At 42.2% G+C, this 27,722-nt stretch overlaps 2 protein-coding genes across 2 annotated transcripts; both read right to left on the bottom strand.

The window, feature by feature from the left end:
• Positions 1-48: 48 nt before the first annotated feature.
• Positions 49-984, bottom strand: LOC131542891 (odorant receptor 131-2-like). The gene has a single exon (XM_058779958.1). The coding sequence runs from the start codon at positions 982-984 to the stop codon at positions 49-51; it is 936 nt and encodes a 311-aa protein (XP_058635941.1).
• A 9,159-nt stretch (positions 985-10,143) lies between these two features.
• LOC131542851 (odorant receptor 131-2-like) lies at positions 10,144-11,094 on the bottom strand. Its single transcript, XM_058779893.1, has one exon. It carries the CDS (start codon positions 11,077-11,079, stop codon positions 10,144-10,146), a length of 936 nt encoding a protein of 311 aa, XP_058635876.1. The 5' UTR covers positions 11,080-11,094.
• Between the last annotated feature and the right edge of the window lie 16,628 nt (positions 11,095-27,722).

Here is a 27,722-nt window from a genome sequence, read left to right as displayed (position 1 = left end):
GCAGGGTTAATCAATAGAAAAATAAAGAGTAAATAAAGTATTTTTTGCTCATTGTTTGGATGATTCAACCTTTACAATAGGCAATTTACATGAATAAAATCCCTTCATGTGATTAAAAAAATGTTTATCTCGAACACCATAAATCAAGGGGGTGAGCAATCGTGGCACAATGTTTGTTAGGAGGTAATTGAAAAAACCGATTTTCTTCTGCTGATCAGTCACAAGTGGAAGAAAAATTTTGTCTAACACAGGAGTAATGTAGGATAACATACAGAGCAGAAGCTGTGCTCCATGTAACAGGATGGTGCTTTTGGCCTTTTTTGCTGAGGATTTATCGGCGGAGGCCCTTCTGGCCACAATCAGCACTTGACAATATGTGAATACAAGAATTACCCACACAACAGATGTATAAAGCCCAAGTGTAAATTTGCTGAGTTCTTCATGGTACGGTGTGTTATAAAGAGTTGCTGAACTACAGAGAGCAACTGTTTTAAAGACCGATAAAGGACGAACAATTACAATGACAATCAAGTCGTTCAATCCAGGTATGACTCCTACACCCCAAATCAGAGAGATGAGGATGTAGGTCCTGCGCACTGTGCAGATCTGATGGTGATGCAGTGGTTTGCAGATGGCAATGTAACGCTCAACAGCCATACCGGCCAAAGTCAGAGGAGTGTTCTTATGAGCAGTTGCAGCTACTATAAGCAGGGTGACACAGAATGGGAACGGTACATTTTGCCATGCAAAACTCATCACAAAAAGAGTTACAGATAAACAAACCATGAGCATATCATTGATAACCAAGTGAATATATAATATGTATCGTGGATCATTATAGAAAATTGAACTCCTAAAGAATATGTATACAAAGACTCCATTGATGGAGATAATTATGACCGCAAGAAAAACAATCGTAAAATTTTTTGCAAAAGCATCTGCATATCTTTCTTGTAGATTATAGAGTTGCACTGTAGAGTTCATTGTGCTTGTGCACTGGTGTAAAATTCAGTGGTTATGACAGTTGTTTTCTTTGGATAAAGATTTTTGACTGTAGCTGTTTTCTTCTTTTCTTTCCAAAGATCTTAATGCCAGTCCAAAGCACAACAATCTGAATTACGAATCTTCTTTATCCTGAAGTTTTTTTCATTTATATAATCTGATATGGAAATTAAAAGGAGAAACATTTAGCATGTTAACAAAGATATGCTATATGCTATATGCTATATTCTCTCCCCTTCTGAAAGTGAGAAACTTGTTCATGCATTTGTTACGTCTAGACTTGACTACTGCAACAGTGTTTTTGCTGGGTTACCAAAGAGCTCTATTAAACACTTACAAAGAGCTCAGAATGCAGCTGCACGAATGCTAACTCGCTGTAAAATTAGAAATCATATTACTCCAACACTCTTCACTGGCTGCTTGTATCATTCAGAATTGAATTCAAGGTTCAACTGCCCCTATACCTTTCTAATTTGTTAAATAAATATACTCCAGTAAGATCACTCCGATTTGTTGGTTGTGCCTAAGACTAGGATAAAAATATAAATAATAAAAAAAATAGTTATTGTAGAAATGTGAACTTACCTCTTCAGTTTGCTTAGTAAATTGTTTGGTTCAAGGCATGAATGAGCAGTTTATATGCTCATCTGGGATGTAAATGGGGGGTGGGGCAAGAGTATGAGAGAGAAAGAAAAAGAGGGAGGGAGGGAAAGAAAGAGTTTGGCCTCTCCGAAATGTATTGGCCAAGGGCGTAGTTTTGGTTTGAACACTGGGGGGGTTGAAGTGGTCATGCTCCCTCTTAAGGTTTATTTATTTGTTTGTTTGCTTAAATGTTTGTTTTTGTAAAATGGTCTTTTCTGCTATCCACCACACATGCAAACGAATGACACCAGTTTTGTGTGATTTAGACGAACTGGGGTGGAGAGTGACGTCACAGCTCCCGAAAATATTTTGGTTATATCTAAGGAAGGAAAATAGATGCAGTGTTTGTTTTAATGGCACAAACGGGCACAAATCGAGCACAAACGAACTGTGCTGGTTTGGAGCAATTTGGGCAACATGGGGTGGAGAATGACGTCACACGGTCAAAAAAAGAATTTTTAATATCTCAAAAACCAAACCAGCACAAACGTTTGTTTTTGCGGCACAAATCAGCACAAACGTAGCACAAATGTAGCACAAACGAATGGCATAGTTTTGGTGATTATTTCTTTTTATGGGGTACCAACTTCACGGAGGTCTCCTACACCCCAAATCAGAGAGATGGGGATTTAGGTTCTGCGCACTGTGCAGATCTGATGGTGATGCAGAGGTTTGCAGAAGGCAATGCAACGCTCAACAGCCATACCAGCCAAAGTCAGAGGAGTGTTCTTATGAGCAGTTGAGGCTATTATTAGAAATGTAACACAGAACGGGAAAAGAACCTTCGGCCATGACCGAAAGAGTGACAGTGAAAAAAAAAAAACATGAGCATATCATTGATAACCAAGTGAATATATAATATATATCTTGGATCATTGTAGAAAATTGAACTCTTAAAGAATGTAAACACAAACATTCCAGTAATGGAGTTAATTATGATCCCAAAGAGAAGTCAAGTCAAGTCAAGTTTATTTATATAGCACTGTTAACAATACAGATTGTGTCAAAGCAACTTTCCAATATCAAAATAGGAAAATAGTGTGTCAATAATGTAAAATGACAAGATTAAACACTCAATTTTCAGTTAAAGGCATTTCATTATTGAATTCAATGATGTCATCGTCCAGCTCAGTTCAGTTTAAATAGTATCTGTGCAATCAAGTTGACGATATCGCTGGAAATTAAGTGTCCCCAACTAAGCACGCCAGAGGCGACAGCGGCAAGGAACCAAAACTCCATCGGTGACATAATGGAGAAAAATCCTTGGGAGAAACCAGGCTCAGTCGGGGGGCCAGTTCTCCTCTGACCAGACGAACTAGCAGTTCAATTCCAACTGCAGCAAAGTCAGATTGTGTAAAGGACTCATCTGGTTCCCGAGGTCTTGTCCCGATGGCTGTCTAGGTGACAAGGTCTTCACTGGGGATCTGTCTCTGGGGCTCATCTAGGTGTCCTGACCTCTGCTGACATTCAGGGCTGTAGAGGTCATCTCTAGGTGCTGATCCACCATTTGATCTGGATACAGACTGGATCCGGGTTACTGCAGTAACCATCTGATCTGGATACGGACTGGATCGGATGGATATGGTGATCTCGGAATAAGAAAGAAACAGACTAATATTAGTGTAGATGCCATTCTTCTTACGATGTAACAAGTACATTGGGTGTTATGGGAAGTGTTCCCGGTTCTGGTTAACCTAATTAATGCAGCCTAACAATCCTTTAAGGGATTTGAATATTAGAAGAGTATTAGTGTGTTATGTGTATGCCAGGTTTAGGAGCTGTGTCTTTAATCGACGTGGAGGACTATAATGCGATAAGAGCTCACGCAAGTACTGAGGTGCTAAACCATTCAGGCTTCATAAGTAATTAACAAGATTTTAAAATCTATACGATGTTTAACAGGAAGCCAGTGCAGTGTTGACAGAACCGGGCTAATGTGGTCATACTTTCTGGTTCTAGTAAGAACTCTAGCTGCTGCATTTTGGGCCATCTAGAGTTTGTTTATTAAGCGTGCAGAACAACCACCCAATAAAGCATTACAATAATCTAACCTTGAGGTCATAAATGCATGAATTAACATGTCTGCATTTGACTTTGAGAGCATAGGTCTCAATTTAGATATATTTTTAAGATGAAAAAATGCAGTTTTGCAAATGCTAGAAATGTGGCTGTCAAAGAAAAGATTGCTATCATAGCACACCTAGGTTCCTAACTGATGATGAAGAATTTAAAGAACAGCCATCAAGTGTTACATTTAATTCTCTCCTCTGTCTCCCTCTCCTCTGTCCCCCTCCACCACCTCCCACCACTTCTATTACAGCTGATGACTTTGCAACTTTTTTTACAGACAAAACTAGATCGATCAGTGATCAGTTCTCACCTCCACGCACACAGGACCCCCAACCAACCACATCCACTGCTAAAACTCCCATCTTCTCCTTCTGTCCCCTGACGGAGGCTAAAGTATCCAAACTTCTCCTCTCCAACCATCCTACAACATGTCCTCTTGACCCAATCCCCTCACACCTTCTGCAAGCAATCTCTCCCACGCTCTTACCGGCACTCACACACATCATCAACACATCCCTCCTCACAGGCATCTTCCCCACTGCGTTCAAGCAGGCTCGGGTAACCCCACTGCTCAAAAAACCTACATTAAACACTTCTCTTATAGAAAACTATAGACCTGTCTCTCTCCTTCCATTCATAGCGAAAACACTTGAACGTGTTGTCTTCAACCAGGTCTCATTGTTTCTTTCACAGAACAACAAACTGAGACTGCGCTTCTCTCGGTCACTGAAGCCCTGCGAATTGCAAAAGCCCATTCCAAATCATCAGTCCTCATTCTGCTGGATCTATCTGCCGCGTTTGACACTGTCAATCATCAGATACTCCTCTCCACTCTCTCATCACTGGGCATCGCTGGAATTCCACTCCGCTGGTTTGAATCCTATCTCACTGGTAGGTCTTTCAGGGTGGCCTGGGGAGGGGAGGTATCCAAAGCACACACACTGGTCACTGGGGTTCCTCAGGGATCAGTTCTTGGACCCCTCCTCTTCTCCACATACACTACATCACTGGGTCCCATCATACAGGCACATGGATTCTCCTAACACTGCTATGCTGATGACACACAGCTCTATCTCTCCTTTCAACCAGATGATCCAACGGTAGCTGCAAGGATCTCAGGTTGCCTGGCGGACATCTCGGCATGGATGAAAGAACATCACCTTCAGCTCAACCTGGCAAAGACTGAGCTTCTTGTCTTTCCCGCCGCTCCAACTCTACAGCATGACATCACGATCCAGTTAGGTTCATCAACAATTACCCCATCAACTTCGGTCAGAAATCCTGGTGTAATCTTTGATGACCAGCTGACCTTCAAAGACCACATTGCAAAGACTGCTCGATCTTGCAGGTTTGCACTACACAACATCAGAAAGATCAGGCCTTTTCTGACGGAGCATGCTGCACAACTTCTTGTCCAGGCCCTTGTCATTTCTAGGCTGGACTACTGCAATGCTCTTCTGGCTGGACTTCCATCAAACACAGTCAAACCTCTACAAATGATTCAGAATGCGGCGGCACGACTGGTCTTCAAGGAACCAATCGCAGCTCGCATCAAGTTCAAGACACTGATGCTTGCTTATAGAACAACCACAGGCTCAGCATCCGCCTACATGCACTCACTATTAAGAATCTACATCCCCTCCAGAAGTCTGAGATCTGCTAGTGAGCGACGCCTCGTGATACCATCACAAAGAGGCTCAAAATCACTCTCCAGAATATTCTCGTTCACCATTCCTGGCTGGTGGAATGATCTTCCCACCCATATTCGGAGTGCTGGATCCCTGTCAATCTTCAAGCAACAGCTGAAAACTCATCTCTTTCGACACTACTTGACTTCACCCTACACATAAAAACAAAACAAAAAACTCTTTCTCCTTATTTATTCCTTCCCTTGCTAGCTTATACTTATTTAAACAATGCCTGAGACTTGGTGTTACTAGCACTTAGTTTGTCGGATTGCCTCTTCAAGATTAATCGCTTTATGTATTCCCCAAATTGTAAGTCGCTTTGGATAAAAGCGTCTGCAAAATGACTAAATGTAAATGTAAATGTGTTAGACAGTGTTCTAAGTTATTACATGTGGGGTTTTAGGTCCGATAAGTAACATCTCTGTTTGTTGACTCGTTATCCAGTTTTTTATATCGACTATGCATTCCGTTATTTTCTCAATTTGGTGTGTATCTTCGCCGGGCCGTGAAGAAATATAGAGCTGAAATATAGTATCATCAGCATAACAGTGAAAGTTAACACCGTGTTTCCTGATGATATTTCCTAAGGGTAACATGTAAAGAGTGAAAAGTAACGGCCCTAGTACTGAGCCTTGAGGTACTCCATACTGTACTTGTGATCGATATGATACCTCTTCATTCACTGCTACAAATTGATGGCAGTCAGATAAGTACAATATGAACCATGCTAACGCACTTCCACTAATGCCAACAAAGTTTTCTAGTCTATTCAAAAGAATGTTGTGGTCGATAGTGTCGAACGCAGTGCTAAGATCCAGTAGCACTAATAGAGAGATACAACCACAATCAGATGATAAGAGCAGGTCATTTGTAACTCTAATGAGAGCAGTCTCAGTACTATGAAATGGTCTAAATCCTGACTGGAAATCCTCACAGATACCATTTTTCTCTAAGAAGGAATATAATTATGAGGATACTACCTTTTCTAGTATCTTTTACAGAAAAGGGAGATTCGAGATCGATCTGTAATGAACTAGATCCTTGGGGTCAAGTTGTGTTTTTTTAATGAGAGGCTTAATAACAGCCAGTTTGAAGGTCTTGGGTACATATCCTAATGACAATGATGAATTAATAATAGCCAAAAGAGGATCTATGACTTCTGGAAGCACCTCTTTTAATAGTTTAGATGGAATAGGGTCTAACATACATGTTGTTGGTTTAGATGATTTAACAAGTTTATACAATTCTTCCTCTCCTATAGTAGAGAATGAGTGGAATTGTTCCTCAGGGGATCTATAGTGCGATATCTGATGTGATACTGTATCTGACGGCTGCATGGTTACAATTTTATCTCTATACTAAAGTAAAATAGTTCATAAAGTTGTTACTGCTGTGCTGTTGGGAAATGTCAACACCTGCTGATGCTTTATTTTGTGTTAAATTAGGCACTGTATTGAATAAATACCTGGGGTTTTGTTTGTTTTCTTCTAAAAGAGATGAAAAGTAATCAGATCTAGCAGTTTTTAATACTTTTCTGTAGGATAGGGTACTTTCCCGCCAAGCAATACGAAATACCTCTAGTTTTGTTTTCCTCCAGCTGCGCTCCATTTTCCGAGCTGCTCTCTATAGGGCGCGAGTGTGCTTATTATACCACGGTGTTGGACTCTTTTCCTTAATCTTTCTTAAGTGTAAAGGAGCAACCATATCTAAAGTGCTAGAAAAGAGAGAGTCCATAGTTTCTGCCACATCATCAAGTTTTTCTGTGCTATTGGCTATGCTGAGGAATTTAGATAAATCAAGAAGATTATTTACAAAGCAGTCTTTTGTGGTAAAAGTGATGGCTCTACCATACTTGTAACAAGGAGTAGAATTTACAGTTTTAGCTATATGGAGTTTACACAAGACTAGATAATGATCTGAGATATCATCACTTTGCTGCAGAATTTCAATACCATTAACATTAATTCCATGTGACAATATTAAATCTAGAGTATGATTTCGACAGCGAGTAGGTCCTGAGACATGTTGTCTAACCCCAATAGAGTTCAGAATGTCTATGAATGCTGATCCTAATACATCTTTTTCATTGTCAACGTGGATATTAAAATCACCAACGATTAGGACTTTATCTGCAGCCAGCACTAACTCTGATAGAAAATCTGCAAATTCCTTAATAAAGTCTGTATGGTGCCCTGGTGGCCTGTATACAGTAGCCAGTACAAACATCACAGGGGATTTATCATTAACACTTGTTTCTCTAGATAATGTTATATGAAGCACTATTATTTCAAAGGAGTTATACTTAAAGCCTGCCCTCTGAGAAATACTGAGAATATTGCTATAAATTGTTGCAACACCTCCCCCTTTGCCTTTTGGACGCGGTTCATTTTTATAACAGTAATCTTGGGGGGTAGACTCATTTAAAATAATGTAGTCATCTGGTTTTAGCCAGGTTTCTGTCAAACAGAGCACATCTAGGTTATGATCAGTGATCATATCATTTACATAAAGCGCTTTCGTAGAAAGGGGCCTGATATTCAGTAAGCCAAGCTTTATCATTTGTTTCTCTGTATTATATACATTTTTTATTTTTTGAACGTCAACAAAGATGAAATTTCTGAGGAAAGCTTCCATATATCTGTCTTGGGTGCTGTTTTGAAGCATTGTAGATTTCATTGTTCTTTTGTAGTTGGTACAATTCAGTGACTCAAAATCCTATTAGGTAGGTTTTTTCTTTCTTTTGTTGTGGCTTGTTTTCCTTGTAAGATATCAATAGCAGTCCAAAGTTCATCAAGCATGAAGTTGATATCCCAAAGATCTTTTCAAATGTGTTACCCTGATATGGAAATACAAAGGATACAATTTTTATAGAGTATGCAATACAGATCAGATATTATGAATTGATACAAAGTGATAAAAATCACCTTATGAGTTTCCTTAGTCAATTTGGCTCCAGAAGTAAACCGACCAGTTTATATACACATTTGAACAGAATAAGAGGGAGGGAGGGAGAGTGCATGAGTGAGTGAGTGAGCGAGCGAGCGAGAAGGAGATTTTGGTATATCCTGCTATTTTTTTTTTTTACCACACACCAAGGCTTCTCAATAAATATGTGGACATGAAATATTGATTTAGAATTTGACCTATATAAGAAATGAATATTACTGTTTTTACTCTATGTAGAAAATATTTTATTAAGTGCTTTCCTTATTATACAAAACCATGATCCGCACTCACATGAAACAGTCTTTTCTTTTCATTTTATTCTACATTTAAATGCTTTCCTCCCGTTATTTTCTTACTTGTACTTAGTTTGTAATTATAAATTCTTGGCAAATTAAAATTTGGAAATAAGGTGTGACTAAGTGTTAAATAATATTAAAAATATTTGTAGTATTAAAAACATGGTTGTACTTTTCACAAATAAACAAGCTTGGTCTCAGAGAACCTATTATTACTTATATTATATCTTAATTACACTTACGAAATGAATAAATGAATATAACAACTGGCAAGACAAGATGAATACGGCAACAATACTGCAGTATTTTTTAAAGGTTAAGTCATGTGAGGGCATTTTCAATCCAGTCTATAACTTTCTAGTAATTGTATGAGTTTTCATTAAAACAATGTGTGTTCATTTAAATGGAATACTGTATGTATACTGATACAAAGATTTTCAACAGTGGTAACACTTTATTTTGATAGTCCACTTTAGACATTCTACTAACAGTAAGTAACTTTGCAACTACATGTCAACTAGCAGTGATTAGCGTATTAGTAGGCTGTATGCGTAATATCTTCTAACACTTTAGTTTGATGATTCCACAACATACAACATACTAACTATCAGAAACTTTGCAAGTATATGTCAACTTATTCAACTAACCCTAAACCTAACCTAATAGTCTACTCTGAGAGTTAGTAGACATGTAATTGCAAATGAATGAGAATTAGTTGACATGCAGTTGCAAAGTTACTTATAGTTAGTAGAATGTCTAAAGTGGACTATCAAAATAAAGTGTAACCATTAAGTCAATAAGCCCAATAAGAAATGTTTACACCAGCTTTTTAAGTAAGACTGAAACAATGTACGCTATATTAAAGGCTGTAAAACACAAGTCTTGGGTAAATAAAAACCATTTATGTAAAGGGAAAACGTAGGCATATTATTTTCCTATTATCAGTTGTTTTTCAAATTGATTATCAATATGGACATCAGGTATTGGTATGTGAATTCTCATCCAGAGACACTACAGGTAAATAGGGTAAAAATAATCTGAAATTCTGACAGGTTATTATTTAGACAAATATATATATATATATATATATATAAATATAAATAATGGCCACAATCTTGACAACACCCATTATTGTATACAAATTGTGTATTAAATCAGGCTTAAGGTACTGCTAATACATACGTATACAGTGTGGATACAAAAACACAGTATATATTAAAGTATATATACGTATATATTAGACATTTTTATTTTGGTATTAAATGTTGCAAAGGACATAGAAAAAACATTAGCCTGAAACATAAAACTGAGTCGCAAATGAAAACTCTGCAGAGCCCATACAATAAACTATGCATCAACTATTTTTTTGTTTCCAAACTATGGAAGCCCTTTCCCACCTAAAAAAAGACAATTATGAGTAAGGAAATAATGAAAGGAAAGCACTTATAAAAATAATTTCTTCATACAGTATGCATACAGTAATTACTAATAATGCTAGCTCACTGCTTGATTGATTCAACTTTTATATTAAATAATCTACATGAAAGAAGTCCTTTCATATATTTAAAAAAATGTTTATCTCGAACACCATAAATAAGGGGGCTAAGTAGTCGTGGTAACAAGTTTGTAAGAAGATAATTGAAAAAGGTGATTTTTGACCGTAGCGTAGGAACAAGTTGGCCATAAATTTTGTCTATAACAGGAGTGATATTGGACAACATAGACAGCAGAAGCTGTGCTCCATGTAACAGGATGGTGCTTTGGGCCTTTTTTGCTGAGGATTTATCAGAGGAAGCCCTTCTGGCCACAATCAGCACTTGACAATATGTGAATACAAGAATTACCCACACAACAGATGTATAAAGCCCATGTGTAATTTTGCTCTGTTCTTCATGGTACGGTGTGTTATACACATTAGTTGTACTACAGAGAACATTTGTTGTAAAAACAGATAAAGGGCGAACAATTGAAAGGAGAATCAGGTCAGCCAGTCCAGGTAAAACTCCAACACCCCAAATCAGAGAGATGAGGATGTAGGTCCTGCGCACTGTGCAGATCTGATGGTGATGCAGTGGTTTGCAGATGGCAATGTAACGCTCAACGGCCATACCGGCCAAAGTCAGAGGAGTGTTCTTATGAGCAGTTGAGGATATTATTAGTAGTGAAACACAGAATGGGACAGGAACCTTCGGCCATGCATAAGCCATCACAACAAGACTTACACTGAAAAAAACCAAGAGCATATCATTGATAACCATGTGAATATACAAAATATATCTTGGATCATTGTAGAAAACTGAACTCTTGAAGAATGTGAAAACAAAAATTCCGTTGATGCAGTTTACTATGATCCCAAGAAGAACAGTGGTAAAATTTTTTGCAAAAGCTTCTGCATATCTATCTGCTGTGGTGTACTGAAACATTGTAGAATTCATTGCCCTTTTACACCGGTAAGAAGTTCTGTGACTCCTTTTTCTTTGCTTTTTTGTTGCTTTTGTTTTCCCTCCAAATGATGCCCACAACTTTCTGAAGTCCATCAAGCAGAAGGATGAATATTTTCCATCTGTGTCATCTGATCTGTAAATAAAATAGATACACAGAGTATGTAAGAGTGAGAAGTTATTAGCAACACATGAATTCCAAACATTACAACACTACAAAAACCTTGGAGTGCTCACCTTCTCAACTTGTGTAGTCGATTGATTTGCCTCCAGATGTGAAAACGGACAGGTTTACATACTTCAGATGAGAAAGAGAGTAGGGAGGGAGAAAGAGAGAGAAGCTCATTGGCTGGTAATATCGAGAATAAAACAAGAATACAATGTAAATGATGGTGCCTCCTTTTCATAAATGATTAAATCAAATAAAAAAAAAATGCAAATGCAGACGAATGCTTGGTATTGCATGTGTGAAGTTACTTCAAGATTAAATGCACCTCTGTTTTGCTGTGCTGCTAACAAACCTCAATGCTGAAGGGGGCGATAGAGTCACCTTCAATTGTTTGTTCCATTAAACCAGCTGGGGCTTCATTTATATAATGTTGCATAGAAACCATCCAACATTTAATCTAATCATTTCTCAAATGAACATATGTGTAGTTCAGTTAAACAAATGTATGCATAAAATGTGCATACGGCTTTCTTCCAGATGTGAAATCAATAAATTGCAAATAAATTCTTGAAATTGTGCTTAACTGAACGGTTTCAGATTTTCGCCTTGTAAATGCCTCTTAATCAGTGTAATTACTGTAATCTTCAACATAATCAAGCTATTAATCTTACTGAAATGTTACTGATAATAGCTAAAAAAATGTATCGCTTTGAAATGGAAATCAGACATTGATGTGCCAATTGGTCTGTGGTTGTTGGAAGTTTGCAGCTGTGTAATTGTTGCTGTGTTAATTGTTTTATATTGTATTTATATTAAAAAGCAAAATAACATTTTCTCAAAAAATAAATAAATGAATCAGTGTAATTAGCATATAGAAAAGCACAAGTCAACCTCCAAATCCTTTACTTGAAAATGGCGAGCTGCAATAATGGCTTAGATTTCCAAACACCTCCAGTACTCCGACTCTGGCACAAGGAAAAATGCATACAACTGCTTAGAACCTGACATGGAGCTAAGCTTCCACATCAAAGACCGTTCCTCTTCAGGAACTCGAGCTGCGTCCAAGAACGCTAGGGGAACGCCTCCAGCGTGACCACGCTCTGATACAAATGTAATCTGTCCAAAGGATGGGCGAGACGTCACGGGCGGGTGACGTAACGGCCAGGAGGCATAAAAGCACGTGCGGTGGAACCGGCGTCAGCTTTTGTCATTCAGCTACCGCTACTCTGTGTGTCTGTCGATCTGTGTTGTGAGTCTTATTTAGTGTTGTTTGTCACTTGAAATAAGCTCCACAATGTCTAAAGTGCAGAGAAACTAGAACTTGGGCGAGAGCAGATCGCATTACAGGCTGTGTGTTTTTCACTAACAGTCCGTGTGTGGTCTGCTTGAGAGCAGAGCACGCGGAGTCAGCTCTCGAGGGAGCTGACTGCCCGCTTGTGAGCGTTTGTCGCTGCGTATGCTTACTCTCAGAGGGCTCTCTTTGAGGAGGGAGCTTTCACATGCGTTCCTTGCGTTGCCGGCCCGCTTTCGCCGAGGCGGAGCAGCGGCTGCGCTCGCGGGGATTGCAGATGGATCAGGTGGAGGGAATGAAGACGGGCGAGCCCCTATCTTCTTCCTTCCCATCAGATCCAACGCCCGCTCTCTGGGTTCGGAAGCCCCGCGGGTACTTCCCCCCCAGAGAGAGAGGGCGCGATGCTCCGCCTGTCTTTCTCCGAGGAGGTAGACGTGGTGAAGGGTGTCGATGAGCTTTGTAAAATCGCAGTGTTTGCACAAGCTTATTATGAACGAGGTTGTCATTATTGCAGTGTCCCTGCTTAGGAACGGAGTTCGCGCTGTCAGCTCGAAAAAAAGGGGCTGATCGTGCTTCTCCCCGTCGTATGATCTCGCGGTTACAAAGAAACCGGTCCGCCGCTGCTGAGGCACGGCGGCGAATGAGATCGTGGGGATCGCACATAGATCTGGCGGACGGGTTGGAGACGGGTTCGCCCTCTCTCCACCTGCAATCCCCAGATCTAGCGCTCTCGCTCGGGGCTGGAAGCCCGCGATGCGGTTCTTCCCCCTTTGAGTGAGAGCTCACTGTTGCAGCGCACGTTGCCGAGGCGACGCGTGCATTATGTCATTCTCGTTCGTTTCATGAATCCTTTCATATCAGACCGTGTTTACTTGTCTGGTTGTTTTTCTCCATTTAATTTTGAGGAATTAAATGATCTATTTCATCTAACTAGGAGAAGTTAGATGTGTATGTGTAAGGAGCCTAAGAAACTTGGGATTTTCTCGAGTAAGAGCACAATGTTTTACTTCTCTTCCTCTGAGGAGGTTGATATGGTCAGCAGGGGCTGCTGGGCGGAGCAGCCCCAACCGTGTTCCAGCTCCTCAAATAGGGAGCTTCACCTCTCGTACTCCCCAGTATGGATACCGGGATACCGAACTAGGATACCGAACTAGCCGCTCTGATTATACCAGAGGCCAGTCTCCAGAGACTGGTTCCCTTAGTAGGCACCTGGCGGTGTGGGAGCCCCTGCCAAGCGTGTCTCATTGGGTCCTGCGTTGCAGGCTCTGGTTCTACCAGTCTAGTCTTCCTTGAAGATGATGCGAATCTGAGGACAGTCGCTTCAATAGGAGACTTCGGCTGAGGCAGTCCTGGTGCCCATGGCCCAGAATTTATGAGGGCAGGCCCCTCTGGGGAAGAGCGGCGTACACCGCGGTACACGGTGCCCGTCTCTCCTCAGTGCCCTCAGGAGATCGGTCTGCCAACCCTGCCACGTACGGTGTTCCAGGGCGCAGCGATCTCCAGCGAGCACACATCTCAGTTTCTTCCACCCGGAAACGTAGCGGAGCTGAGATGCTCGCCACCCCCTTCAGGGGTTTCTAGAGCAGCTAGTTTGGCCATCTCCTGCCGGCGTGCCGTTCCAGGACACCGAGCTAGCCGCCCTGGTTATACCAGAGGCCAGTCTTGAGAGACTGGTTCCCTTAGTAGACTATTTGGCAGCGTGAATACTACTGCCAAATGTGTCTCCATGGGACCTGCATACTGTAGAAAGAGGCTACAGAATCCAGTTTGGTTCTCCTCCGCCTCGTTTCAACGGGTTGAATCCCACTCTGGTGGGCCCCGAGCAGGTTCTGGTAATGGAATGAGAAGTAGAGTACTCTCTTGAGAGAGGAGGCCATCGAGGTGGTCCCTCCTTACGAGAGAGATTCCGGGTTCTACAGCCGGTACTTCATAGTTCCCAAGAAGGATGGAGGGTTGGTGTCCCATTTTAGATCTGCATCAGTTGAACCACTCAGTCAGCAGACTGAAGTTCAAGATGCTCAAACAGGTCGTGTCTCAGATCAGGTCCGAGGACGGGTTTGTCGCGATCGATCTAAAAGACACATACTTCCATATCTCCATCCTTCCCACTCACAGGGAGTTCCTGAGGTTTGCTTTCGAGGGCGAAGCTCACCAATATCGGGTTCTTCCCTTCGGCCTAGCACTCACCACGCACTTTTACAAAGTGTGTGGATGCCGTGTTAGCTCCGTTGCGGCTACAAGGCATCCGCATATCCACTTTGGTTGATTCTTGCTCAATCAGAGCAGATGGTGGCTCAACATCGAGATGTTGTTCTTGCTCACATGAAAGTGTTGGGGTTAAGACTGAACGCCAAGAAGAGTGTGCTTTCTCCATTACAGAGAACCACTTATCTTGGTGGGGTGTGGGATTTGACCACGATGCAGGCACGTGTGTCCCCTGCTCGGATCGAGTCGATCCTCACAGCAGTCAAGAGAGTGAAAGAAGGCCAGTCACTCAACAGTGGTGGCTCAAGACCAAGGGGTTCTCCCCAAGGGGAAACCCGCTTCACATGATCAAGGTCACGTGGTGGTGCCTACGTGCCTTAGACATGTGGAGACATCCTTGGTTCTTGTCTCAGGGCCTGGTGCTGGGAGCTCCGTGTCGCTGCGTACGCTAGTGACGGACGTGTCCCTCACCCTGACCGCAGTCTGTGGAGTACTCGCTGTCTCATGTGGCACTTCAACTGCCTGGAGATGCTGGCGGTGTTTCACAGAAACACTTTCTCCCAGACCTAAGAGATCGCCGGTGTTGGTGCGATAGCACCGAAAACACTGCGGTGGTCTCTTACATCAACCACCGAGGTGGTCTGCGTTCACGCCCCCTGCACAGGCTGGCGTACCAGAACCTTGGGTGGTCCCAGGACAAACTCCTCTCGCTGAGAGCAGTTCACATGCCTGGGCATCTCAGTGTGGGAGCAGACATCCTGTCGAGGCAGGGGCTGAGGCCTGGGAATGGATGCTTCACCCTGAGGGGTGAAGCACATTTGAGAGTGTTTGGCCAGGCTCAGGTGGACCTCTCCGCTACTCAGGTAAGTACACAGCGCATGTCCCTCTGGTACTCTCTAATTCATCCAGCTCCACTGGGGCTGGATGCCATGGTACAGACGTGGCCGAGGCTTCGTCTGTGCGTTTCCCGATCGCTCTGCTCCCGGGAGTTCTGGCGAGAGTGCGCTGGCACAAGGTCTGTCTACTTCTGGTAGCACCGTTCTGGCCGGGCCGAGTATGGTTCTCGGACCTGATTTCTCTCCTCGACGGCTCTCCATGGGAGATTCCGTCAGGAGGATCTCCTCTCACAAGCGGGGTCTGTCACCCCGCCCGGAGCTTTGGATGTTGTAGGTGTGGCCCCTGAGGGGGCACAGCCCATAGCTTCCGGTCTCCCAACCGAGGTTGTTGAGACCTTCCTCCAATCCAGAGCTCCCTCAGCGAGGAAACTATACGCCTTGAAGTGGAACTTTATATACACATATACACTTCTTGGTGCGGAGACCGCCAGCTCAACCCAGTCAACTGCCCGATTGGTACAGTTCTGGAGTTCGTGCGGGCCTGTTCCTCCAAGAGGGTTAACCCACTCCACCCTGAGGGTTTACGTGGCGGCTATACCGGCCTACCGCGCCTTCTCGGTGGCCTTTCAGTGGGTAGGCACCCCCTAGTTACATGTTTTCTCCACAACACAAGGGACTTGTACACCCTGAAGTGAAGTGTCACTTCATGGTGCAGAGGTTGCCAGCTCGACCCAGCCAACTGCCCGTTTGGTACAGTTCTGGAGTTTGTGCGGGCCTGTTCCTCCGCAGAGTTAACCCACTCCACCCTGAGGGTTTACGTGGCGGCTATACCGGCCTACCGCGCCCTTCTCGGTGACCTTCAGTGGGTAGACACCCCCTAGTACATGTTTCCTCCAGAGGCTGAGGCCTCTGGCCAGAGAGCGTTTGCTATGTGGTGGATCAGGATGCTATTCCATAGCCTCAAGTCCTCTGCTCTCCCCTCTTGGGGATCAAGACTCACTCTTCAGAAGTTGGCCTTCGGGACGCAGGCCCCGCTCACCTAGCCACCTGTGGCCTTTTTTCTCTCGCCCTAGCTGTGCTCCATCCACACTAGGCAGGGATTTGGCAGTCTGGGGGCGTAGGGATCTCGTTCCCCTAGCGTTCTTGGACGCAGCTCGAGTTCCTGAAGAGTAATGTCTCAGGTTATGTATGTAACCCTAGTTCCTTGAGGGAACGAGACGCTGCATCTCAAGGCCATACTTCCAGCATCCCTACGAGCGGTTGCTTCATTCCTGAAGCTGATGACGGTTCCACCGCATGTGCTTTTATGCCTCCTGGCCGTTACGTCACCCGCCCGTGATGTCTCGCCCGTGACGTCTCGCCCATCCTTTGGACAGATTACATTTGTATCAGAGCGTGGTCACGCTGGAGGCGTTCCCCTAGCGTTCTTGGACGCAGCGTCTCGTTCGCTCGAGGAACTAGGATTACATACGTTTTTATCCATCTTTTTTTCAGCATGGAAGCAAGCTGTTTTCTGTGAATGTGTGAGACTTCTGATTCATTAGCCGCTATAGGGAAATAACAAGAATAATATCAAAGTGCAGTCAATGGTAAAGCTCTTTGCACTACAAATCAGTGTGTTTATAAGTAAGGCAATATGTTAAATTAATGTGGTAAAAAATTTACCAGCTTGCAGTTTCAAGCAGCATTACAAGCTGTTTTGTACAGCTAAAATTAACTGGAGGCGAATGACACCAGATGCTAGACATTAAATTTACAAACAACATCTGCTGTTCTTATGTGGAAAAATATGTGGCTACAGTGAATCTGAATGGATTTTAGCTCAGCTGCAGAATACGGTTGTCAGTTCTTTCATGGTGCATATCATTTATATTCATAAATCAAAGATTCTGAGTTCCCAGTGGAAATTTTTAACTGGAATGCCTCCTCAAGTCGTAGTCCTGACTCAGAAACTTCGAGGACCTGCAACAACCCAGACAGAATACAAAATGGCTGCTCAGCACACCAACGGTACGTGAAAGAGTAGAAATATATTGCTTATTAGCACTTCTGTTTGTCTGTGTCTCAGTAAACTCCAACCTCTTTTTGTGGACAGGATACTATGACATAATCTGTGCAAAATACTGCTTTTTAAATGCGCTTTTTTTGGATTGGTATAGCTAGCAATAGAAGCATCCATCTTGTTTTTCCGACTTGTGTACTGAAACGCGGTCAACTCGGGTGTGACATCATTCCCAGCTCCTACATCCGAGGTAAATGGAAAGCAACAAACACAGCTACATTCACACACAGTTGAATTTCAAACAAGAGTGAAAACTGCATTCTAAATTGCCTATTGTTCTATTCTATATTGCCAATACAATATTGCCTATTGCTGAAGGTAACAAATAACACAGGCATTGTACATAATCGACCAGTCATGGCGTGTGGTTGATTATTGTGGGATCTGCAGAGGATGATCAAAGCAATACAAATACGTTTACATATCAGCCTGATATGTTTTTAGCTGCTAAAGTTGATATTATCAGGTGTGTTCAACTTGAAGCGTCACTGCACAGACCGATTATTAGTGTATAACATCAAAGTACAGAGAGTTACTTTGATGTTTTACACTAATACTAAAACTTAATTCCCACCATATTTCTGGTATAATCTATCAAACTAAAGTAACTAAAGCTTTTTAAAACCATGAGTGCAGCGTGGTAGCATTCGTTAGCCGGTTAGCTTGTCACTCGCAGGGCAACTGGGTGACTGCACTGTGAGGCGGGTCAAAACACAGCTCTTCCGTTCCGATCAAAACATCAAACAGGTTCTCCCCACTCAGTGACGCACCCACTGGGAAACCTGATGAAAGTGCTCTAGTTATTGGCGATTCTATTGTACGGAACGTGAAAATAGAGACACCAGCCACCATAGTCCAATGCTTACCGGAGCCAGAGCGCCTGACATCTTGGCAAATTTAAAAGTGCTGGCTAATAATAAAAACGTAAATTCAGGAAGATTGTTATTCACATCGGCGCTAATGATGTTCGACTTCGCCAGTCGGAAATCACTAAAAATAATGTTAAAGAGGCATGTGAACTTGCAAGTACGATGTCAGACACTGTAATATGCTCTGGTCCCCTCCTTGCTTACCGTGGCGATGAGATTCATAGCAGACTGTTGTCACTCAATGGCTGGATGTCTAAGTGGTGACCGCAGAATAACATAGGTTTAATAGACAATTGGACGAGTTTTTGGGGCAGACCTGACTTGTTGAAAAGAGATGGTCTTCATCCCTCCTGGGGTGGTGCCGCTCTTCTCTCTAGAAATATGGCACATAGTCTTAGAGTTCGTACTTGACTTACTAAGCCCAGGTCAGGAAGCAGACAGACTGACTAAACCGACCTTCTGCTAGCCGCCTCACGTCACAGAAGTCAGTTAATTCTCAGCACATAGAGACTCTTTCACATAGATATTACTCTATAGAGACTGTGTCTGTTCCCCAAACTAGAAAATACAAAAAAACATCCAAACCAATTTAAGAGTAACAATTTAATTGACGTACAATAAATAAAATGCATATAATACAGAGAAACAAATTGATAAAGATAGGCTTACTGAATATCAGGTCCCTTTCTACGAAAGCCTAGATGTGCTCTGTTTGACAGAAACCTGGCTAAAACCAGATGAATACATTATTTTAAATGAGTCTACCCCCCAAGATTACTGTTATAAAAATGAACCGCGTCCAAAAGGCAAAGGGGGAGGTTTTGCTACAATTTATAGCAATATTCTCAGTATTTCTCAGAGGGCAGGCTTTAAGTATAACTCCTTTGAAGTAATAGTGCTTCATATAACATTATCTAGAGAAACAAGTGTTAATGATAAATCCCCTGTGATGTTTGTACTGGCTACTCTATACAGGCCACCAGGGCACCATACAGATTTTATTAAAGAATTTTCTGATTTTCTGTCAGAGTTAGTGCTGGCTGCAGATAAAGTCTTAATCGTTGGTGATTTTAATATCCACGTTGACAATGAAAAAGATGCATTAGGTTCATCATTTATAGACATTCTGAACTCTATTGGGGTTAGACAACATGTCTCAGGACCTACTCATTGTCGAAATCATACTCTAGATTTAATATTGTCACATGGAATTGATGTTAATAGTATTGAAATTCTGCAGCAAAGTGATGACATCTCAGATCATTATGTAGTCTTGTGTAAACTCCATATAGCTAAAACTGTAAATTATACTCCTTGCTACAAGTATGGTAGAACGATCACTTCTACCTCAAAAGACTGCTTTGTAAATAATCTTCCTGATTTATCTAAATTCCTCAGCATAGCCAACAGCAGAAACTATGGACTCTCTTTTTTCTAGCACTTTAGATACGGTTGCTCCTTTACGCTTAAGGAAGACTAAGGAAAAGAGTCCAACACCATGGTATAATAAGCACACTCGCGCCCTAAAGAGAGCAGCCCGGAAAATGGAGCGCAGCTGGAGGAAAACAAAACTAGAGGTATTTCGTATTGCTTGGCGGGAAAGTACTCTATCCTACAGAAAAGCATTAAAAACTGCTAGATCTGATTATTTTTCGTCTCTTTTAGAAGAAAACAAACATAACCCCAGGTATTTATTCAATACAGTGGTGAAATTAACAAAAAATAAAGTATCAGCAGGTGTTGACATTTCCCAACAGCACAGCAGTAATGACTTTATATGAACTATTTCACTTCCAAGATCAATACTATTAGAGATAAAATTGTAACCATGCAGCCATCAGCTACAGTATCGCATCAGATAGTGCACTATAGATGAATTGTTAAACGGGGGGCAAGATGGCGCCGGTGTGTGTGGCAAGCAGTCTGCCCTGTTCGTTTTATGTGTTGATGTTGGCTATTTTAACATCAGTTTTAACTACTGTGAACTCTACATTGTTAACCTATGACCGTCAAACATTACTTCATATTGGAAATCTAATCTCCTACTCGCCTGATGCCGTGTGGAGTGGTTCTTATACGTGTCCACTGCCGCTCGCCTCGAACATTCCCGATTTTCTGTGTCGACGGCCCTTTGACGCGCCGCAGAGAAGGTGTCGCAGGAGATGAGGGAAGCGGGCTGGTGTTACTATCAGGATCAAGTTCGGTTTTCTCTCTGGATCTACTCTGCCATCTGACTTTCCCTCACCAGCACCCTGGCCCATTTCTGGTCGTTATGTGGTAAGACGCTCGCTGGAGAAGCCCTACCGATGGATTCGTCCAATTGTTCCCGGCTTCCTGGATGCACCTGCGCGCCCCATCTCTCCCCAGATTCACGGTGGAGGAGTTAACCACGGCGTTCTTCGTCTACTGAACCGAGGTCATCCTTTGCCTTGCGAGTCCCCGCCGATCATAATGGGGCTAATTAACGTTCGTTCTCTGGTCAACAAAACTTTTATCCTGCACAACCTTTTTACTTCAAAGGATTTGGATTTTATATTTTTGACGGAAACCTGGGTTAAAGAGGGAGACTCTAGTCCCTTTTCTGAACTTATTCCTCATGACTACACCTTTTATAATTGCCCCAGGAAAACTGGACATGGAGGAGGACTTGCAGCTGTTTTCAAACGAAAGTTTATTACACGTACCATTCCCACTGGTGTCTACTCGAGCTTTGAGGTACAACTTCTTCAAATTGACTTGGTACTTCCAGTTCTCTGTGTTAATATCTATCGCCCACCGCGTATTAACAATGAGTTTCTAATTGAATTCTCTAACTTACTAGGAGAACTGATTCCACGGTTTGATTACATCTTAGTGTTGGGTGATTTTAATATCCATTTATGTTGCCCCACTAAACCCCTGGTAACTGAATTTAAAAATCTTATTGATTCATTTGATTTTGTGCAGTGGGTGCAAGAGCCTACTCATGCTCATGGTCACACGTTGGACTTGGTTCTTTCACATGGATTCAAATTATCAGACATTGAGATCAGTGAAACTTGTTTTTCTGACCACAAACTGGTACTTTTTTCCTCTCATTTTCCCGATCCAGTTGCTACACCTTCAGCGACTCGTTTGAATCGTTATTTCTCCACTCAGTCATGTGAGAGATTTGCGGCCTCTTATGCAATAACTGATCCACCTATGCCTGAACTGTCCTCTCCTGTGCAGGATGTGAACAGACTTTTTGATTTCTTCAATCAAAAATGTTTGTCTACTCTGAATCTTATTGCTCCGTTAAAACCCAAACGTATTGTTACTAAACCCCAGCCATGGCTTAATGATTCAACTCGTTTGCTCAGAAAGGCTTGCAGAAGAGCAGAGAGAAAATGGTGTAAGGATAAGTTACAGGTCTCATATGAAATGTGGAGAGACTCCCTATATATGTATAAGAGAGCTGTCAAGGCCGCCAAGTCCAAATATCTATCTGAGTTTATTGGTGACATTTTACACAGACATAAAACCCTTTTCTCTGTTATTGATTCTGTGCTCAGTCCCCCTGTCAACATTTTTCCTGATGCTTCCGTATTACTGTGTAAAAAATTCTGTAAATTTTTTAATGAGAAAACCGTTCAATTAAGATCTAACCTGCCCTTGTGGAACACTGTTCAACCTGAGAGATCAAGTGGTCCAATGCTGTGGAACGATTTTCAGTCTGTTTCCTTTGAATCCTGTAAAGGCATTGTTGAACGTCTAAGATCGACTTCATCTTCTCAAGATATCATTCCATCTAGATTTCTAAAACAGATTTTCAATACCGTTGGACATGATCTTTTAACTGTTTTTAACACTAGTCTAATTACTGGGGTTGTTCCTGACTGCCTAAAAACAGCTATAGTAACTCCATTATTAAAGAGGCCCAATCTTGATTCTTCAAATTTCATTAATTTTAGGCCTATATCAAACTTGCCATTTCTTTCTAAGATTCTTGAGAAAACTGTGTTGACCCAGCTGCAGTCCCATTTGATGTCAAATAATATTCTTGAAAAATTCCAATCAGGTTTTAAGTCTCAACACAGCACAGAAACTGCACTTTTAAAAGTTGTAAAAGATATTTTACTAGAAACAGATAAAGGGAATGCCGTGGCTTTGGTGCTTCTAGACTTAAGCTCTGCATTCGATATGGTTGACCACAATATCTTGATTTCCAGGCTGGAGAGCTGTGTTGGGTTACAGGGAAAGGTATTGAAATGGTTTCAATCTTTTTTAACTAACAGAAGCTTTAGTGTTTCTATTGGCCAACATAGTTCGTCCTCACACCCACTTGCTTGTGGGGTGCCACAGGGCTCAATTCTTGCTCCAGTTTTATTCTCTATATTCATGCTGCCAATGGGTGCTATCTTTGAGAAATATGGAGTGTCCTTCCATCTTTATGCGGATGATACTCAGCTGTACTTTCCCTTGCAGCATAAAATTAAAGAATGCTTAGGACCTCTGTTAAATTGTCTAAACGAATTACAAATATGGTTAAAGCAGAATCTTTTAGTGTTAAACGAGAGCAAAACCGAAATCATTTTGTTTGGTTCAAAGTCATATGAAGACTATGCTCTTCAATTTGGTCATCTCTCTTCCTACTTTACACCCTGTGCTAAAAATCTTGGTGTTCTTTTTGATTGCAACCTGGGTTTTGAGAAACAAATTAGTGCGGTGATCAAATCAAGTTTCTTTCACTTACGTTTGAACAGATTATCCACTTGTTTGTTCTATCTCGTTTAGATTACTGTAACTCACTATACTATGGTATAAGTCAGTCTTCTATAATGCGTTTGCAGATGGTCCAAAATGCTGCTGCAAGATTGATTACAGGCAGACGAAGGTTCGACCACATCTCACCCATTCTTATTTCCCTAAACTGGTTACCAGTCAAATCTAGAATTACTTTTAAAATTTTAACTTTTGTTTTTAAATCTCTGCAAAACCAAGCTCCATCATATCTCTCAGAGGCAATCTCTAATTATAAAACAAATAGGTCCCTAAGATCAAGTAATCTTGGTCTCCTCTCTGTTCCTAGATGTAGGTTCCATTGCAGAGGTGATCGAGCTTTCGCTGTTGCTGGTCCTAGTCTATGGAACAAATTACCAGCTTCTATCAGAGCTGCGCCCTCTTTGCCTGCATTTAAATGCTGGCTGAAAAAACATCTTCTGTCAATAGCTTTTGTCTAGCCATGTCAATTGTATTGTTAGGCTGTGTTTTGATGTTCTGTTGTCTCTTATCTGTTTTATTTTATCTGTATTGTACAGCACTTTGGATCAACTGGTAGTTGTGTGAAAGTGCTTTATAAATAAATAAAGAAAGAGAGAAAGAATAGATCCTCTGAGGAACAATTCCACTCATTCTCTACTATAGGAGAGGAAGAATTGTATAAACTTGTTAAATAATCTAAATCAACAACATGTATGTTAGACCCTATTCCATCTAAACTACTAAAAGAGGTGCTTCCAGAAGTCATAGATCCTCTTTTGGCTATTATTAATTCGTCATTGTCATTAGGATATGTTCTCAAAACCTTCAAATTGTTAAGCCTCTCATTAAAAAACCACAACTCGACCCCAAAGATCTAGTTAATTACAGACTGATCTCGAATCTCCCTTTTCTGTCAAAGATACTAGATGTAGCAAACCCAAGCCAGACAATGGTGAAGCGTACTGATGTTTCCAGAAGCCTTTATTTATGTTCAGCCGTCAGCCTTGTTTTGAAACACAAATATATCTTTCCTTTCTTACACCGTTTCTTCATGAAACACCGTAAGAGCTACGGGACAGATAAATAACATAAAATTAGCTCTTATAAACATACACATTTCACGAAGTCCACATTAACCTTACAAATAGCAATTTATAAAAAATAAAACTTTCTGTGACGTTTACTTCTGTCAGTATTAACAATGCTAAAGGCTTATGTTAGCATGACTTCACGTTGAAACACGAGGTATAACAATACAGTTAAACACTTCTTCACAGATTAATAGATTAACTTACGTATTACTGACATAAACATGAAACAAATCAAGCACATAATACCTTGTTCCCGTTCCAGCTAGGTGCTTAATTATCCTTTTATTTATATGATTTTAGAGCGACATGCGATCTTCTTCATTACTTCCGTGCGTCGTCTCACAAAACTAGTTCACCCCTTTTAGATGCGAAATTAACGATCCACTAGGAGTCGCCAAAATAAAGGACTTATAATATTAACAGAGGAAACTAATAAAATAGAGCTCTGAGGTGATTACCTGATTTACACTTTCCTTAGGGTTAGTTACACTCCCATCAATCATGAGTGAATAATGGAACGGTATACAGTCTGCATTAGGCACGAATGATTTTAACAGAAAATTGCCTTCCCTGAGCCTGTATAAGAACAAAGACAACTTATGCTAAAGTTGGAAACTTAACTAGAACTATGTAATATGCACTATGAAGGGAGGGAGCAGATTTAGCTAGTCTCCAGCAGCAGAACAAGCTTCTGGACTGGGCGCTCAACTTCGGACACCTTGTGAAGACGCTCCCCTTTCTTGCCAAGCTTACTGTCACCAAGTCGGATTTTAACTCTCCGTACAAGTCCATCTTTGTCGGTAGTGGTTTCTGAAACTCTACCCAATCTCCACTCGTTCCTGTGCACATCCTCTCCTTTCATGATTACAATATCTCCAACTTGTAAATTTCTTCTTGGAGCATGCCAGCGCTGTCTGAGAGCTATGTTGGCAAGGTATTCCTTTCGCCAGCGACTCCAAAACTGTTCTGCGAGGTATTGAACTTGTCTCCACCTTTTCCTGCCATACACATCTTCTCTGACGAATTCACCTGGGGGAGGCAAGGCCTGGACAGATTTCATTGTCAGAAGATGATTAGGGGTGAGTGGTTCGAGGCTATGGGGGTCACTGAGGTTGTCAACAGTCAGAGGACGACTGTTGACTATAGCCATAGCCTCATAAAAAAAGGCCCGAAGTGAAGTATCATTTAGTCTACCAGAGGAAAGGGCAAGAGTGGACCTTAGAACGCTTCTCACTGTCCTTATTTGTCTTTCCCACACCCCTCCTGCATGGCTAGAATGGGGTGCGTTCATGATGAAGTCGCACTGCTTCTCTGCAAGGAATACAGTCAGACGGTCTGCATCGACTTCCTTTAGAGCTTCTCTGAGCTCATTTTTGGCTCCAACGAAATTGCTTCCTTGATCAGATTTGATCTGACGAACAGCACCACGTATGGCGATGAAGCATCGAAGGCCATTTATGAAGGCATCTGTCGACATGTCTTCAAGAGTCTCAATATGAACAGCACGGGAGCTAAGGCAAGTGAAAAGAAGGCCGTACCTCTTGTTCTCCTTTCTTCCTTGTTTTGTAAGGAATGGCCCGAAGCAGTCCATGCCACAGAAAGTGAAGGGAGGTGATGGTTCCAACCGTTCAGGGGGTAGATCGGCCATCTTTTGCTCTTCCATAGGTTTGCGCTGCCGTCTACAGGTGACACATTGACGAATGTAGGATGCGACTGCCCGGTTGATTCCTGTAATCCAGTAGCCGCTGCGCCTTATTTCATTAATGGTAAGACCTTTACCTTGATGTTCCATCTTCTCGTGGTGATAGGCAATAATCATCCTTGTGATGTGATGATCTTTGGGAATGATAGCAGGATGCTTGATGAAGTTGGGGAGAGAGGAGTTGCACAGCCTCCCTCCCACCCTGAGGACGCCATCGTCGTGGCGGAAAGCATCAAGAGCGTGTAACGGATTGCGAGTTGGTAGGGGGATCCCTTTGCTCAGCAGTTTCAACTCTTCTTGGTACACATTTTTCTGCAGATCTTTGATTAGGCGATGTTCTGCCTCTTCTCGTTCTCTTACAGTGGTGAGACTGTTTGATCTGTTCTTGCTTATGCGCCTGAGAATGCGTGCAACCGCTCGCGTAGCTAGCGACCAAGAAGAGAACTTCGACAAGCGATCAACGAGGCTCACACATTCAGTGGTCTTTGTACTGAGCACTAGAACACTCCTGACCTCTGGATCTCCGACGGTTAACTCTGGTGCTTCATCTATAGTCAGCTTTATTTCCTTGTCCCATAAAACCTGGGCCCAGTGAGCCAGGTAGATGACAAAAGCTCACTGGCAGTTAAGCCCCTAGAAGCATGGTCAGCAGGATTCTCATTTGTTGGGACATATCGCCACTGTTGTGGGACTGAGCTGAGCTGAATCTTCTGAACACGGTTAGCCACAAACGTGTGAAATCGTCGTGCTTCGTTTCTTATATAACCTAAGACCACCTTAGAGTCGGTCCAGAAGAACTCCTCAGCGTTAATACATCCCAATTCCTCCTTGAGCATGTTGCTTATCTTCACTGAAACAACTGCTGCTGTCAATTCTAATCTGGGGATGGTTGTGACCTTGGTTGGAGAGACACGTGATTTTCCTGCAACTAAGGCACAATGAATGTCTCCCTCTTTGTTTTGAAGTCGCAGGTATGAACACTGACCGTAACCCTTCATACTGGCATCAGAGAAGTGATGCAGCTCTGTCTTTGAGACCCTTCCAAATCCAGCAGGTGAGTAGGTACGGGATATAGTGAAATTATCTAAGTGGGCTAGATCACTTCTCCATTGTTCCCATTTTGGGCGAAGCTTCGTCAGTGAGAGGATCGTCCCAGCCAGTGCCCGTCTGCATATCTCCTGAAGAATGATCTTCGCTTTAAGGGCGACTGGTGCCACAAACCCAAGAGGATCGTACAGAGAAGCCACTGTAGATAAAATACCACGTCGTGTTGCCGGCTGCTCCTTGAGGCTGACGTTAAGCTTGAAGCGGTCAGACTCCACATCCCATTGAATCCCAAGAGCTCTCTCTAGTGGCAAATCATCAAATGCGAGATTCATATCCTTCACGTTGGTTGCTCGTTCGAGGGTGGTATGCTCTCTAGTACCTCTCTGTTGTTAGACACAAACTTATGAAGTCGGAGACCACCCGTGGCGCAGAGTTCGCGAGCTTCCTGGCAAGCTGAATAGCATCTTCCATATTTTCAACACTTACTAGACCATCGTCTACATAAAAGTCCCTCATAACAAATTTCGAGCCTTGAGCGTAGATGTCGCGATTTTCCTTAGCTAGATGTTTCATCCCATAGTTTGCACATCCCGGAGAGGAAGTTGCACCGAACAGATGCACTTTCATGCGAAACTCGCTGGGC

Source organism: Onychostoma macrolepis, chromosome 06 (assembly GCF_012432095.1).
Source record: "Onychostoma macrolepis isolate SWU-2019 chromosome 06, ASM1243209v1, whole genome shotgun sequence".
Lineage (NCBI taxonomy): Eukaryota > Metazoa > Chordata > Actinopteri > Cypriniformes > Cyprinidae > Onychostoma > Onychostoma macrolepis.
This window is presented reverse-complemented; position numbering and strand designations above follow the sequence as displayed.